This window comes from Puma concolor, chromosome C1 (assembly GCF_028749965.1).
Source record: "Puma concolor isolate L17-30 chromosome C1, mPumCon1.1.hap2, whole genome shotgun sequence".
Lineage (NCBI taxonomy): Eukaryota > Metazoa > Chordata > Mammalia > Carnivora > Felidae > Puma > Puma concolor.
This window is the reverse complement of record NC_141674.1, coordinates 27,065,478-27,082,348: the sequence shown is the minus strand read 5'-3', so window position 1 is coordinate 27,082,348 and position 16,871 is coordinate 27,065,478. Positions and strand designations below refer to the sequence as shown.

Here is a 16,871-nt window from a genome sequence, read left to right as displayed (position 1 = left end):
AGAGATCATGGGGACACAAAGCAAAGATGGCAGCTGCCAACAAGCCAAGTGAAGAGGCCTCAGAATGAAATCTACCTTGCCAGCTCTTTGATCTTAGATTTCCCAGCCTCCAGAACTGTGAGAAATAAATTTCTGTGGTGTAAATCATCCAAACTATGGTATTTTGTTACAGCAGCCCAAACTGATTAATACAAAGGCCAAATGATTTTGGACAAGGGTGCCAAGATCATTCAATGGGAAAAGAACAGACTTCAAATATGGTGCTGGAAAAACTAGATATCCACATGCAAAAGAACAAAATTGTACACATACCTTATGCCACAAACAAAAACTAACTTAAAATTAATTAAAGACCGAATTTAAAGAGGTAAACTAGGAGTGCCTGGGTGGCTTAGTCGACTAAGCATCCGGCTCTTGATTTTGGCTCAGGTCCTATCCTCGCTGTTATGAGATAGAGGCCCTCTATCAGTCTCTGCGTGGAGCAAGGAGCCTGCTTGGATTCTCTCTCTCCCTCTCTCCCTCCCTCTCTCTCTCTCTCTCTCAAAAATAAATAAACGTTAAAAAAACAACGGACTTTATTTAAAAAAAGAGATAAACTACAAAACTCTTAGAAGAAAACATATGGGAAAAACTATATGATCTTAGATTTGGCAATGATTTCTTAAATATGACAACAAAAGCACAAGCTACAAAAGGAAAACATAAATCAGACCTCATCAAAACTGACAACTTTTGTGGATCAAGGGACACTATCAAGAATGAGAAGAAAACCCCCAGAATGAGAGAATATATTTCCAAATCACGTATCTGATCAGTTTAACATCCAGTATGTAGAACTCCTACAACTCAACAAAAAGACAAACTACCCAATTAAAAATGGGCTAAGGATTTAAACACACATTTCTCCAAGGAAGATCGACAAATGGCCAAAAAACGCAAGAACAGATACTCAACGTCATTAGTCATTAAAAAAAATATCAATCAAGGGGCACCTGGGTTGCTCAGTCGGTTAAGCATCTGACTCTTGATTTCAGCTCAGGAGAGATGGAGCCCCAAGTCATGTCAGGCTCTGTACTGGGCATCAAGCCTGCTTAAGATTCTCTCTCTCCCTCTTCCTCTACCCCTCCCCCGCTCTCACGCGCGCTCTCACCCTCTCAAAAGAATTCAAGGGGCGCCTGGGTGGCTCAGTTGATTAAGTGTCCGACTTTGGCTCAGGTCATGATCTCATGGTTCATGGGTTCGAGCCCTGCGTTGGACTCTGTGCAGACAGCTCAGAGCCTGGAGCCTGCTTCAGATTCTGTGTCTCCCTCTCTCTGCCCCTTCCCCAGCTCACACTCTGTCTGTCTCTCTCTCAAAAACAAATAAACATTAAAAATTAATTTATAAAAAAAAAGAATTCAAATCCAAACCACAAGATACTGCTTCACATCCACTAGGACAGCTTTATCAAAAAAAAAAAAAAAAAAGAAGAAGAAGAAGAAAAAGGAGGAGGAGGAGAACAGAACAAATGTTGGAGAGGATAGGAGAAATCAGAAGAAGAAGAAGAAGAAGAAGAAGAAGAAGAAGAAGAAAGAGGAGGAGAACAGAACAAATGTTGGAGAGGACAGGAGAAATCAGAATCCTCTTGCATTGCTAGTGCACCTCTGTGGAAAAGTTTGGTGATTCCTCAAAAAAGATAAAACATAAAATTTCTATTTGTCCCAACAAATCCATTTCTAGGCATATACCCAAAAGAAGTGAAAACACAGACTCAAACAGATATTGTACAGCACTATTTGTAACAGCATTTTTCACAACAGCCAAAAGATAAAAATTTGTGTCCATCAACAGATGAATGGACAAATGTGTCATATACATACAAATAAGATTATTATTCAGCCATAAAATAGAATGAAGCTCTGATATATTATGCTGAATGAAATAAGCCAGACATCAAAGGTCAAATACTGTATGATTCCGCTTACATGAAATATTCAGGATAGGCAAATTCATTGAGACATAAAGTAAATTAAAGCATAACAAAGACTGGAAGGAACTGCAATGGGGAGTTATTCCTTAATGTGTACAGTCTTCTGTCTGGCATGAAAAAGACAATGGTAATAGTTGCACAACACTATTAAAATGTACTTAATGCCATTCAAATATACACTTCTAATAAAAATTTAAGGTAACTTTTAATATAATAATTTTTTTAAAAGCATTGAGATGCAAACCTTAAAGACCTTGCTGCAGGCTGAACTGTGGCCCCCAAAGATATGTCCTCCCAGATATTCAGAATGTGAGCTTTCTGGAATAACCTTTGCAGATGTAATTAGTATAAGGATCTTGAAATGAAATGACCCTGAATTAGGATGGGCCGTAAATCCAATGAAGACTGCCCTTAAAAGAGACAGAAACACAGAAAGAAGGCCATGTGAAGGCAGAGGTAAAGAGAGGAGTTAATGCTGCCACAAATTAAGGAATACCTAAGGCCACCAGAAGCAGGAAGAGACAAAGAGAAGGTTCTTCTCTAGAGCCTTCAGAGAGAGGATGGCCCTGCTGACCCCTTGATTTTGGACTTCTAGCCTCCAGAACTATAAGAGAATAAATTTGTTGTTTTAAGCCACCAAGTTTGTGGTGATTTCTTATGGCAAACCTAGGAAACTTATATATATTTTAGTATAGCGAAGTGGTATGTTGCTGTAATAAATATCTAAATACGTGCAAACAGTTTTGGAATTGGATAACGGACAGATGCTGGATGAATTTTAAGAAGCATGATAGAAAAAAAATCTAGATTACCTTCAAGAGATGGTTGGTACAAACATGGATACAAAAGGCAGTTCTATCAAAACCACAATGAGACACCACCTCATACCTTTCAGAATGGCTAACATTAACAACTCAGGCAACAACAGGTGCTGGCGAGGATGCAGACAAAGACTATCTCTTTTGCACTGCTGGTGGGAATGCAATTGGTGCAGTCACTCTAGAAAACAGTATGCAGGTTCCTCAAAAAATTAAAATAGAACTACTCTACGACCCAGCAATTGCACCACCAGGTGTATTCAAGGGATACAGGTGTGCTGTTTCAAAGGGGCACATGCACTCCAATGTTTATAGGAGCACTATCGACAACAGCCAAAGTATGAAAAGAGCCCAAATGTCCATCAACTGATGAATGGATAAAGAAGATGTGGAGAACATATATACACACAATGGAGTATTACTCAGCAATCAAAAAGAATGAAATCTTGCCATTTGCAACTACGTGGATGGAACTGTAGGGTATTATGGTAAGAGAAATTAGAGAAAGACAAATACCATATGACTTCACTCATATGAGTAATTTAAGAGAGAAAACAGATGAACATAAGGGAAGGGAAGCAAAATAATATAGAAACACAGAGGGGGACAAAACATAAAAGACTCTTAAATACAGAGGACAGAGGGTTGCTGGAGTGGTTGTGGGAGGGGGGATGGTCTAAATGAGTAAGGGGCAAAAAGGCACCTACTCCTGAAATCATTGTTGCACCATATGGTAACTAACTTGGATGTAAATTAAACAATAAATTATAAAAAAAATAAAAAAATAAAATAAAGGCAGTTCTGGTGAAGGTTCAGAAGAAAGTGAGGAACAGAGAAGAAAAAGCTTATAACATCTTAAAGAATAGGTATACCATAAACAAAATGTTGGGGAAAATATGAATGTTAAAGGTGCTTCTGGTGAGATCCCAAAAGGAAATGAAGAATATGTTATTGGGAACTAGAAAGTGATCTTTGTTATAAAATAGGAGAAAACTTGACTGAATTGTGTTCTACTATTTGGATAGAAGGCAGAACTTGGAAGTGATGAACTTATTTATTTACTAAGGAGATTTCTAAGCAAAGCACTGAAAGCGCAACCTGGTTTCTTCTTGTTGCTAAGAGTAAAAAATGAGGGAAAAGAGATAAACTGAGGAAATATTAAGCAAAAAGGAAGTAACTCTTGATGGTCTGGGAGATTCTCAGCCCATCCAGATGGCAGAGGATGCTAAAATTAGGGAATTCACTATTATAAAAATGTGCTCCCTAAAGAAAGGGCCAAGGGTATGGCTGGACAACTACTAGCTGAAGATATCAGATATATGACTCATGGGTCCAATCTATCACCTCAATTTAAGTCAGGAATACAAATGGGGTTATCAGTGATTTATGAAGAACCTTCTTGTCTAATTGTGTGGATCCCCTTTACACACAGAGAAGACTCACAAGGCTTGTGAACATATTATACCAACAAAAACACTGCCAGCCTATACTTCAAAGAACAGAAACTAGACAAAAATTTTAAAAAGCTGTCTGACTTCTGGAATTCTATGGTCAAGAAAAAGCTAGTAAAGCTACTCATGTGTGAACTTGTGCTACCCTTCAAGAAAAAGAAAGGTACACAGAAGTGGAAACCAGAGAAGTAGGCTCAAAGCAAGAGTCTACGGTGTCTCCATAAACCCAGAGGGCAGGGGATCAAGCCACAGAGAATTATTCTCAGGCCTTGAAATCTAATAAAACTGGTCCTGCTGGGTTTTGAACTTGGCTGGCGCAAGTGATCCCTTTATTCCTTCCATTTCCTTCCTTTTGGAATGGGAATATCTACCCTATGTCTGTCTCACAATTGTATGTTAGAAGCAAAACATTTGTTTTCTGGTTTCGCAGGGCCACAAATAAAGAGGAATTTTACCCCAGATGGAATCACACTCATACCTCATGCAGATGATTTAGATGCTGAGATTTGGCTGGTCTGAGCTAAGGATATTTAGAAGAGATTTATTAAGTCTTAAGAATTCATGTTGTATGGGGCGCCTGGGTGGCTCCGTCGGTTGAGCGTCCGACTTCAGCTCAGGTCACGATCTCACGGTCCGTGAGTTCGAGCCCCGCGTCGGGCTCTGGGCTGATGGCTCAGAGCCCGGAGCCGGCTTCCGTTTCTGTGTCTCCCTCTCTCTCTCTGCCCCTCCCCCGTTCATGCTGTCTCTCTCTGTCTCAAAAATAAATAAACGTTAAAAAAAATTATTTTAAAGAATTCATGTTGTAATGGGTTGAAACTTTGGGGAATGTTGAGATAGGGATGAATGTATTTTGCATATTGGATGGTTAAGTTGCATATGGGATGGTCTTGAAGGACAAGGGGGGGACTGTAGTGACTTGAATTGTGACCCCTAAAATATATGTGCACCCAGAACCTCAGATAGTGAGCAGAACAGGTTCTTGCATATGTAATTAAGGTAAAGATCTTGAAATGAGATCATCCTGGGTTAGGATGGACCCTAAATCCAATAAAGAGTATCCTTAGAAAAGACAGAACACACAGAGAGAATGACAGGTGAAGAGGGAGGTGGACTGGAGTTATACTGCCACAAATCAAGGAACACAAATCAATCCACCAGAAGCTTCCAGAATTCTTCCAAAAGATGGAAGTGAGAAAGGATTCTTCCCTAGAGTCTTCAAAGAGAACATGGCCTTGCTGACACTCTGACTTCAGACATCTAGCCTCCAGAACTGAGAGAGAATAAAATTTCTGCCATTTTAAGCCACCAAGTTGGTAATAATTTGTTACGGCAGCCTTAGGATACTATTACAAATAGCCATTAATAAAATATATACCAAATTTAAACATCAAAAAGAATACTGAACACAGTAAATTTAAATATATCAAATATATTAAAAATCCATGTGTTCATAATCATATCACCTCCCAAGTCTCACCTTTAGGATTTGTAGGGACATCAATTCATTCTTCTGAAAGTTGGCAAATAAAGGGGAAAAAAAATAAGCATTTACTCTGTGCTTTTCCTGTATAAATATTATGAGGTAACCAAATAATGGTTATTTGGTGAATAATAATCAAATTGTTGGTTGAAGGAATCCAACCAATGAAGGAATTCTTTATGGAAAAATTCCAGTGAATAAATACAGAAGAAATGATTTAAAAAAAAAAATCATTCCTCAAAGGAAATTATGGATCTAGACAACAATCATCTATGGCTGATAAATTCATTAGGTGAAAGGTTAAGAAGTTGTAATGTTTGGACTCCACTGACAGAAAGAATGTAAACGGATCAATATTAGTATCACTAAAGTGTGACAACCATTTAGATGCCTCCTAGAATGATATAACCATCTAACAGGGTGATTATATATCCTAATTTGTCCAGGATACTCCCTGTTTATGGCTATTGTCCCACTATAATTATAAAACAGCACACCCTTTATTTCTAAAACTTATTGGAAATAAATTATATAATTACTCTATGAATTTTTCTTTCCAAAAAAACTGAATCTAAATCTAATAAAGCTCTACCAATTCAAGTTCTCAATTCTGGCTACAGACTGAATCACTTGGGAAAATTTTTAAAAATATTGATGCCTAGAATCCACCCATGAATTCTGATTTAAGTCATCTGAGATGTAACCTGAGAATCAGGATATTTAAAAGCTCTCCAGGTAATTCTCAAGTTTCAGCCAAAATTGAGAACTACTGCTCCATATGTAACTACTAATTTGTGGGAAATATGAAGGGTAATTGAACATGTTAAGACACCACAAGAATTCAAGCAGCCAAATCCAGAATGTGGGAAATTCTCCTGAACAAATGACCTAGTTTTTACAACAAAGAAATAGCATGGGGAAAAGTTCAGGGTGTATACAGTAGGGAGGAAGATGGTTGAAGTTAAGAGAAATTTAAGAGGCAGATAAACCAAATCAAATGGTAAATCTTATATGGATAGTGATTTAAAAACAAACCAACTATAAGAAAACATTTAGAGAATCAAAGAAATCTGAACAGACTGGATTAAGGAACTCTTAACTTTACTAGGTATGGTAGTATTGGAGTTGTTTCATTTTTTTTTAATTCTTACTTATTAAATATACATACATAAGTATGTATAGATTAAATGATGTGATTCTCGAGATTTCTTTAAAAATATTTCAACTAGGGCACCTGGGTGGCTCAGTCAGTTAAGCATCTGACTCTTGATTTCATCTCAGGTCATGATCTCACAGTTCATGGGTTTAAGCCCAACACAGGACTCTGCACTGACAGTGTAGAGCCTGCTTGGGATTCTCTCTCTCCCCTCTCTCTCTGCCCCTACCCTGCTCTCTCTCAAAATGAATAAACTTGAAAAATTAAAATATTAAAAATAAACAATTTTTAAAAATTTAATAAAAATTAAATAAAATTATCTCAATAAAAAAAGAGGCAGGGGCACATGGGTGGCTCAGTCAGTTTAGCAACCAACTTCAGCTCAGGTCATGATCTCATGGTTCATGAGACCCTCTGTCCCCCTCTCTCTGCTCTTCCCCCATTTATGCTTTCTCTCTCTCAAAAATACACATTAAAGGGGCGCCTGGGTGGCTTGGTCGGTTAAGCATCCGACTTCGGCTCAGGTCATGATCTCACAGTCCGTGAGTTCAAGCCCCGCGTCGGGCTCTGTGCTGACAGCTCAGAGCCTGGAGCCTGTTTCAGATTCTGTGTCTCCCTCTCTCTCTGCCCCTCCCCTGTACATGCTCTGTCTCTCTCTGTCTCAAAAATAAATAAAAACGTTAAAAAAAAAATTTTTTTTTAAAATACACATTGAAAAAAAAGTTGGATGACACAGGAATAGCAAAATGTTGATAACTGTTCAGTTGTCAAAGCTGAGTAATAGGAATATGGGGTTTCACTGTACCAATCTATATTTTATATTCTATATTAATATCAAATTATGAAACAGAATAAAAGGGTTTTGTTTTTGTTTTTTGTTTGGTTTTTTGTTTTGTTTTTTTTTTTGCCTGTAAATGTGCAGTATGCATGTGACGGCATATATATATGTGTGTGTATATATACATATATGTGTGTATGCATATATGTGTATATATGTATATGTGTGTGTATATATATGTAACTTAAAACATCTTAAACCAACACGTTGGGAGATGTAAAGAAAGATAAACACATATGATCCTTGGCCTCCAAGAGTATTGGGTAGTCCATGTTCGATAGAAAAGGGTTGCTCAGGTACTATCTTTGGTCAAGGAAGGTAGATAACTTAAGCTTCCAGGAGGCCAGAAAAATAATAAGAATGAAATTAAAATACCACTATGCATATTCCCTAAGTATAAATGTGTGTGGGTGTTATTATCCCAAAATTGCTCAACACCAGAGATTGTACCATAACCTGACTTTGAGAAGCCCATGCTCTATTAGATTGAGGCATATGAAAATGCATTTTTGGCTCTTTGAGAAAGACATGGTCACAGCTACAATGGAGCTCCCGGCACCCAGCTCCTGTTCCTGACTCACCACTGCTCACTTCTGCCCAACAACAAATCAGTCAGGAAGCCACGCCACAGCCATGGCTTTTCAAGACACCGGGAAGACACGTGGAACCAGAAGTGGCAATTCACTGAATCAGAATCACTCCAACCAGCTGCAATGTAAAATCTTTGGAGAAGGTATGTGCTGACTTGATTAGAGATGCAAAGGAAAAGAATCTAAAAGTGAAAGGACAAGTTCGGATGCCTACCAAGACCCTGAGAATCACTACGAGAAAAACTCTTTGTAGTAAAGGTTCTAAGACTTGTGTCTGGGGGCGCCTGGGTGGCTCAGTCAGTTGAGCATCCAACTTCGGCTCAGGTCATGATCTCACAGTTCGTGAGTTCGAGCCTGTCATCGGGCTCTGTGCTGACAGCTCAGAGCCTGGAGCCTGCTTCTGCTTCTGTGTCTCCCTCTTTCTCTGCCCCTAACCCACTCACATTCTGTCTCTGTCTCTCTCAAAAATAAGCAAACATTAAAAAAAAAAAAAAAAAAAGACTTGTGTCTGTTTTCAGATGAGGATCCACAAGCGACTCACTGATTTGCACACAGTGCTTCTGAGATTATTAAAGCAGATTAAGATTACTTCCATCAGTATTAAGCCAGGCGGTGAGGTTGAAGTCACCATTGTAGATGCTTAAATCAACCTTTTTAATAAAGTGATTATTCGTTGTTTGAAAAAAAAAAAGACAGAAAATGTGTTTTTGTAAGTCAAATGGTCAAATATCAGCAATTTCATATAGTTCAACCTAATACTATAATGCTCTCCTTTCTCTTTCCTTTACTAAAATAATTACATAGTTAATGCACAGTAAAATAATCAGAATACTTAACGGAAATGTTATTCTTCTTTAAAGAGTGGTTGATCTAATGTAGAATTCAAAAATATCCACTAAATACCATAGAAATTGCAATTTTACATTTATCTCCTTATACTGTCTTTAGCAAAATAAGAAAATAAGTCCATATTCAAAGGAAGCACAAACTTTAAAATATATCATAGTTTTAAAATATTTAGTGTCTACTTTATTAAAAATAAACTTGTGAGTTGTGAAGATATGTTTTAAGGTTACCTCAAACTGGAATGTATTTCGATGCTTCCTGAGAAGTAGTTTATACATCAATTTAAATATAATTCAATTGATTTTAATCATCAAAAATTCCACATAATGAATTCGGGACCTAGACCATTTTACACATATTATTATATACAGTATTCTATGTTACATATATTACATTTAATTAGTAGACATATTAACTCTTACATGTTGTTATAATAAATTCTAACCTAAACTTTATCAAACAGTATAATTTTTCACGTAGTACTTGATACTGGTTTAACTTATTATATTAGGACCCTGAGCAAAAAAACCCCAGAAAACAAAAAACAACTCTTTGCCCCAGTTTCTTCATTTATAAAATGGGACAGTAACAGTGACCACTGTTTATGGAATTGGAATTGATAAGGACTGGAGGATATATTACATATAAAATAATCAGAATAATGACTAGAACTTAAATGTCTATAAATATCAAGTATTATTTATAGAAACCTCTGCTAGTTATAAGATGGGCACTGTGAAAACAATTCACTAGATTGGGCTCTTCAAATGCTCTCTATACAGAACCAATGCATTCTTCAAGCAGATGCTTTACATTCTAGACACGTGAACTGCAAATATTTTTAATAATACGTACCGCTGTGATTTTTTTCTTTCAATGTTTATTTATCTTTGACAAAGAGAGCAAGCAAGCAAGCAAGTGCAAGCGGGAAAAGGGGCAGAGATGGAGGGAAACAGAGAATCCAAAGCATGCGCCGTGCTGAGAGCAAAGAGCCCGACATGGGGCTCAAACCCACAAACTGGGAGTTCATGACTTGAACCAAAGTCAGACGCTTAACTGACTGAGCCACCAGGCTCTCCTGTGACATCATGCTTTTGTGCTTTTAAGTAAAACATTTAGCAAAAAGACAAAAGATAAAAAGTTCATCAAGGAACTAAGAAGGATCAACCTTTTGCAATTATTGCAAATATTTAATAAAATATTAAAATAACAGAAATCCAAAACAAAATTCCATAATCCCATCACGTGATAAAATCAATGTTTTCATTTGTTCATATTATTTTCTATTCCTTGTCTATACGCATGTTCAGTGTTTACATATTTACAATAATAATATGGATAACATTTTACAGTCTACATTTTCACTTAATATTATACCATGAGTATTTTCCATTTTGCAAAAATCTTCCCCTATTCTCCCTTTCCCTTATCTCAAACCCTTGAAGATAATCAACGGTAACATGTAGCCTGAAATGTATCCTCCACAACTTTCTCCAAGCTCATACATATATACACATGTATGTAGGGAGGGGAAAATGGTCAGTTTTTACAAAAATTGAAGCATACTACTTCTACATATGTTTATCTTTAAGTATACCAAACATATATGTCCCAAATGTAATATACAGAGAAGTTTAAGAACGGATACAACTTACTAGACCACTTAATAACATATACATTTACAAAAATCATCATTCTGTATGTAAACTCTGAAAAGATATAGGGGGGCACCTGGGTGGCTCAGTCAGTTGAACATCCGACTTCAGCTCAGGTCATGATCTCGCGGCTTGTGAGTTCAAGCCCCGCAACCCCTGCGACGGGCTCTGTGCTGACAGCTCAGAGCCTGGAGCCAGCTTCTGATTCTGTCTCCCTCTCTCTCTGCCCCTCCCCCACTCACACTCCGTCTCTCTCTCCTTCAAAAATAAACATAAAAAAAATATATACAGGGATTTCACAAAAAAAATATGGCCACCAGATTTAGATTGCCTGCTTCATAGGTTTACTATAATAGCCACATATAAAATAATTCCACTATTTACAACAAACCTACCTAATGAATTTTAAAACTTATTTAAGAAAATAAAAATTTTGGGGCGCCTGGGTGGCGCAGTCGGTTAAGCGTCCGACTTCAGCCAGGTCACGATCTCGCGGTCTGGGAGTTCGAGCCCCGCGTCAGGCTCTGGGCTGATGGCTCAGAGCCTGGAGCCTGTTTCCGATTCTGTGTCTCCCTCTCTCTCTGCCCCTCCCCCGTTCATGCTCTGTCTCTCTCTGTCCCAAAAATAAATAAACGTTGAAAAAAAAAATTTTTTAAAAAGAAAATAAAAATTTTGCAATCTTAAAAAAAATTCATAAACGTTATCTCAAAAATATCCTAACTTTAAAATGAGAAAGAGTGTATGTGTATATAATACTGGCCATCATGTGAACTTGTTCTTAGCACAGATGATAGATGGATATAGTGCCGACACACCCACATACTCAGCTTCCCCAAGTTCACAAATTGAGAGACTGGCATTCCAATATAGTCAGAATACAATCGAATCAACCTTATCTAATGAATACCTATTGTTCTAATTGCCCACAAGCATAATAGACACCAGGCAGGCCTACACAAAACTTAAGGTTGTTTACACTCTTCCATCTAACCAAAATCCCGAACAATCAGAAGATCCCTAAATCTGGATCCATAGGAGAGAATTACTGAGTATAAAGATGGTATGAAACATTTACAAAAGCTTCCAAAATTACAAAACAGATAACTTGGTACCCACGCCATACACACTCTACTATAACAACTGAACTTTCTTACCAAAAACCAAGTCTTTTGAGTTCTATTATGTGGAAGTCTTAGGTGTTGGAGATGCAAAATGCTGTACAATGGTCCCTCCTCTAAAGGAGTTGGCAATTTAGCAGGAGAGCCAGAATGTATTATTCTAGCTGATCATAAATACCATAGCATAATGCATAGCATAAGGTACATCAACTAACATAGGTGCTCAACAACTTGTGACTTAGGATTATAAAAGTCAAAGCAGTATCATAAATATAATACCATGTCATATCAATGCAATTTGAGATGAAATAACCTAAATTTATTACTTAGGCTTGTGCAATTTTTTTTAGCTACCTCAAAGCAAACAACCAAATTATTTAAAAAGATCTTGTACTTTTGCACATAGTCCTCACTAACCTGTTTAGAATATACATATGGAATCCATATGGAGTTTAGCATACACCAAAAAGTGAGTGAAAAAAAAAAAGTGCATATACCATGTGTACAGTTCGGGATAACCCTACTGAACATTTTGTTTTGATATCAAAACAAAATGGATGGGCACCTGGCCGGCTCAGTCGGTAGAGCATGTGACTCTTGATCTCAAGGGCCATGATTTTGAGCCCCATATTGGGTGTAGAGATTACTTAAAAAAAAAAAAAAAAAAAAAAAAAAAATTAAATAACAACTTTAAAATGGATTATGGAATCTAAAAAATAATGAATGTAAACCTTCCTCCACAATGAAATTGGTAAAATAATGGTAAAACCTGTGGAAGCGCTACATATATTACATATTAAAAAATAATAATTTAGATTACCACCAGTGCAGCACCGTTTAAGCATATTAGAAGAGCAAGAAGTATTTAAAATCCAGTTGAAATTGTTACCAAAGCACGCAGATGTTTTTCTAGAACATTCCATCTTATAAGGTGAATGACAACAGCAATAATAGCAACTGGATTCAGCAATCTCCTTGAAAGAACATTACACAACTAAAGTAATTTACCCTATATATTTTAATGGTGGATCACATGCCATCTGCCTTCACTCAAATATGAGGATCGACTTTAAAATTGACTCACAACTGGAAGAGTAATTTAAGATTTCAAGACATGCATTCTATACCCAATATTTACATTAAATGTACTACTTGGTACACTATCATTATACAGCTTAACTTGTTCTCTAGCTATGACTAATTATTGCATGAAGAGCTAAACTTTTATAAACCTAAGACTGTCAACATTAAATTGTAATTACTCCAAATACGACAATGAAATGCATTAAAATAACTGATATAAGGATAAAGGACTAAATAGATGAATAAATATGTAATAAAACCAGTAAAATGTCAATAGAACAATCTAAGTAGTGGGTATATGAACGCCACCTGTAAAATTTTTCAATTTTGCTGTGTAGTTGAAAATATTTCCTAATAAATTGTTGGAAAAAAACTATTCGACACTTCTTTGGCTATTTATAATTTAAGCTTTTAAGGAAAGAAACATAGATTGGCAACCTACACAAGTACTGTAGTTGGGACAAACCTGAATTCAAATCCAAACTCAACCTCTTAAATAGCTATCTGATCTTAATTACTTAACCTCTCTATATTTCTCTATAAGCCTATATTTCCTCACCTGCAAAATGGGTTTTACATAGCTAATGTAAAGGTAAATTCTTCCTAAAAAGCACAATGCCAGACACATAGTAAGCACTCAAATGACTATCCCTAATATCATCAAGAGATTGCTAACTCTGCTAAATCAAAAAAGGCACTATCAGTAAAAATCTAGTAATTTTTTTACGTAATTGACTTAACACTAATTTGATCATTTTGTGATCATTCCCAAAAGCAAGATTCCTGATAAGAAATTTACTGCTCAACATGCTAAGGGGGGGGGGGGGGGGGGGGTGGGTAGGAAGTAAAAAAAAAAAAAAAAAAAAAATCTGAAAAATATTGCTCAATCGATAGTACAGTATCGTTCTCCGTCTGAAAAAAAAACATTCAGAATTAAATAAAAGTTTCAAGACAAACTTTAAAAGCACTCAACAACTCCTATGCAGAACTGGCTTCACCTCTGCAGGTTGGTTGGGTGCATTCCTGTTATGACAAAACTTGTCATACTCTTCCACGTTCCTAATTGTTGGTAAAGAGGCTAGACTAGAACATGACATTTAGAGTTGCCAAAATCTTTCTCCTAAATCAGGACATGCCAACGACCCCACTTCTTCACAGGTAAGAGCACCACCTCCACCTTAGTCTTAATAACGGTTATGGGGGGGGGAGGGGAAAGGAGGCAGGAGCATGAATTCGCGACGGTGTTACTGAAGAACCCTCCAGGTTATTCCTCTTGAGACCAGTCCACGACTTATTCCCGCCACCACCACCCCCACCTGACCTCTCCCCAGTTAAACTTCCAGACTCTGATTTACTAAAGATGCACTTAACAATCTGACACCTTCCCTCCCCTGGCCCAGATAAGCCACCCCCAATGCAGGAAAAATAAAAAAAAGCAAAGAACCCCCCGCCCCTCCCCCTCCTAACCAGCAGCAAATCTTTGTCCCACCTGCCGAAGGACCACTCTCCAGCACGCTCCAGACCCAAGGTTGCCTCAGTCCTGCCCGCAGCCTCTCTCCAACCGGGCCTCCGCGACCCCTCCACGAGCCTGCGCTTGGCCCATTCCCGGCCCCGGGACGCGGCTCCCGCCCCGCCCCCCGCCGCCCGCCGCCCGCCGCCCGAGTTCTGCCTCACCTCACCTACCCTCTTTCGGGGGCCGGACTCCACCTCTCTCTCCGCCATGTTGGGCCCCGCTCGGAACCGCTGCGGCTCCCGGCGCGGTGGCGGCGGAACCTCTCGGGCCCCCGGCCCCCGCCCACACTGCAGGCACGGCCGCCTCGCGGCAGCTTCCCCGGACCCAACCGGGCCCGGCGCTGAGAGTGGGGAGGGGGCGGATGCCGCGCGCCGGGTCTGAGATCCTGAGATCCCACGGGTGCGCGCGTGGGCGGTAGGGCCTGCCCGGGAAAAGGGGGGGCCGGGACTCGGGGGGTTAATGGCCTCCAAGGGGCCCCGTGAGTAGGATTATTTTCTCTCAGAGAAATTCCTCCGCCTGCGGTTTCTTAAAGGGATCACCAAACCAGCCCCTTGCGCGCGCCCCAGTTGCGCAGGCGCACCTTAAGCCCCTCCTTCCTTTCCCACCAAGCCCCCGGTCCTGAGCGTGCGCTGTGAGTGGCCAAGGGTAGGCCAAATCCTGCAAGTCTCTTTGCTGCCAGCAGCTGCTCCCACCACTCAACTATGGCCGCTGCCTTAAAGGGACCATGATGCAGTGATGAAGGAGGAATGAAAGAAATTAATGAAAGGACTGTCTGGAGAATTGGGTGAAATGTCAGTGAGGGGTCCAGATCACCATCTTACACCTGACTGCGGAGATACCATTGTATAGGGGAAGTGATGGTGAACTGAAGTTCCCAGTGGACCTCTGAACATGAAGAATCCCAACCAATGAGGAAACAAGCCAGTCATCCCAAAGAGACCCAGCTTTCCTTCCTTTAGACAGCCAGATCTGAAGCCCAGAGCATAGACTATTAAGGGCCAACTCTGACAGCCTAACCTCAAAATTAGATCCTATAGTGATTTTGAAGACCGAACCAACAACTGGAGATAATTTCCTCTATAGTAATTTGTCCTTAGAATATCCAAATCGAGAAGGATCTCAGAAAGCATCTACTCCAATACTCCCAATAGTAAAATAGCAGCCTAGTCCAGAAAGTAATTTGCCCCAAGGCACCTAAATGCTGGTGTGAAATTAGAATCAAGATTTGAGTGACAGCCTCCCAAGCTTTTCAATGCACCAAACAGTTTTCAAAGCAAAAGATAAATCAGCTTTCATCTAGAAGATCAGAAATGAAAGTTCCATGATGTTTCAAGAATACTGTAATTCTTCTCTGAAGATGGGTGATGATTTGCAGGTATTGTATGTCCTCATTCACCTCCATTGAAGGAGCTTTGAGGATCTGACTTAAAGGATGCTCATCTTATTTCCAAGCAGAAAACTGGGAAGTAGATTTGGGTCTATCTTGCCCTAAAACAGAAACTGAGGAAGACTGAAGAGAATGGAGGCTTGATTTAGTCCCCTTCGTACAGTTCCCTAGCCTCAGGTGGAGAAAAATTGCTCTAATGGAGTTCATGATAGCTGAGAGACAATCAGGTAAATACAAAGAAGTTGCCTCCTGAAGGTCATTCCCACCCAGCAAGAAACATTGAAATGCAAATGAGCAATTCCTAAAGTCACAGGATAAAAAGAGACCATTTGTGACTTTTGCATGTCACTTGGTAGCTGTTTTGAAACTGAGAAGTTTCTTAATCTGTCACATTTTGCTGAAAACTGTGGAATCACTGGATGTATCCATGTTTGTCCTTGCTTAGGCCTCTTCACTTCTGCGTAGGAAAGAGGAAAGGACAAAAGAATGTATATTTCAGATGGAATTTTTAAAACATGTCAGATCTTTTAGTTCCATGTTTAGAACAAAACGGAAACCAAAAGAGAAACCAAAAAAAAAGAGATTGTTTTAGAGAATATGAGTACATGAAAGGTCTAGTGGTTTCCACCTGTTTTATTGGCAGTAGAATATTCCCTTCTAATAAAATCTGAGCTTAAAATGGAGTTGCTAAATTTGAAGTGGAGATGGGGAACCCATCCGCTCATCTATCCTTCCCCTTGCCCTCTCTCTTCTTCTTTCATGACACTTCCCACCATTAGAGAAATGTGGCATTTCTCAAGACACATCTGAAGGCCATTTGATTCAGTCCAACACCACATTTTAAAGATGGAGTCACTGAGGTTCAGAAACTTGTGTGAGATCACACAAACGATTCATAACAGCATCAGGACTGGAACAAGCATATTGACCTCAAGTCTAGCAGTGTCTATCATATCAGATTATTTCT

The 16,871-nt window shown here is 38.9% G+C and overlaps 1 protein-coding gene and 1 pseudogene across 5 annotated transcripts in view; one reads left to right on the top strand and one right to left on the bottom strand.

Annotated features, from left to right (window-relative positions):
- The window catches only part of ZMYM4 (zinc finger MYM-type containing 4), a 145,994-nt gene extending 130,923 nt beyond the window's left edge, over positions 1-15,071 (bottom strand). For 2 of the 5 annotated variants that reach the window (XM_086716427.1, XM_086716426.1), the window contains exon 1: positions 14,688-15,071. Coding sequence is in view for 1 of the 5 variants with exons in the window: in XM_086716426.1 (XP_086572552.1) it covers positions 14,688-14,726 (39 nt within the window). In the remaining 4 variants the exon portion in view is untranslated. Of the gene's footprint in view, positions 1-14,493; positions 14,519-14,687 lie in introns of those variants that run through there. The other 3 variants (XM_086716430.1, XM_086716431.1, XM_025934032.2) reach the window with 2 other exon arrangements.
- On the top strand, positions 8,346-8,946 carry LOC112871744 (small ribosomal subunit protein uS10-like; annotated as a pseudogene).
- Positions 15,072-16,871: the final 1,800 nt, after the last annotated feature.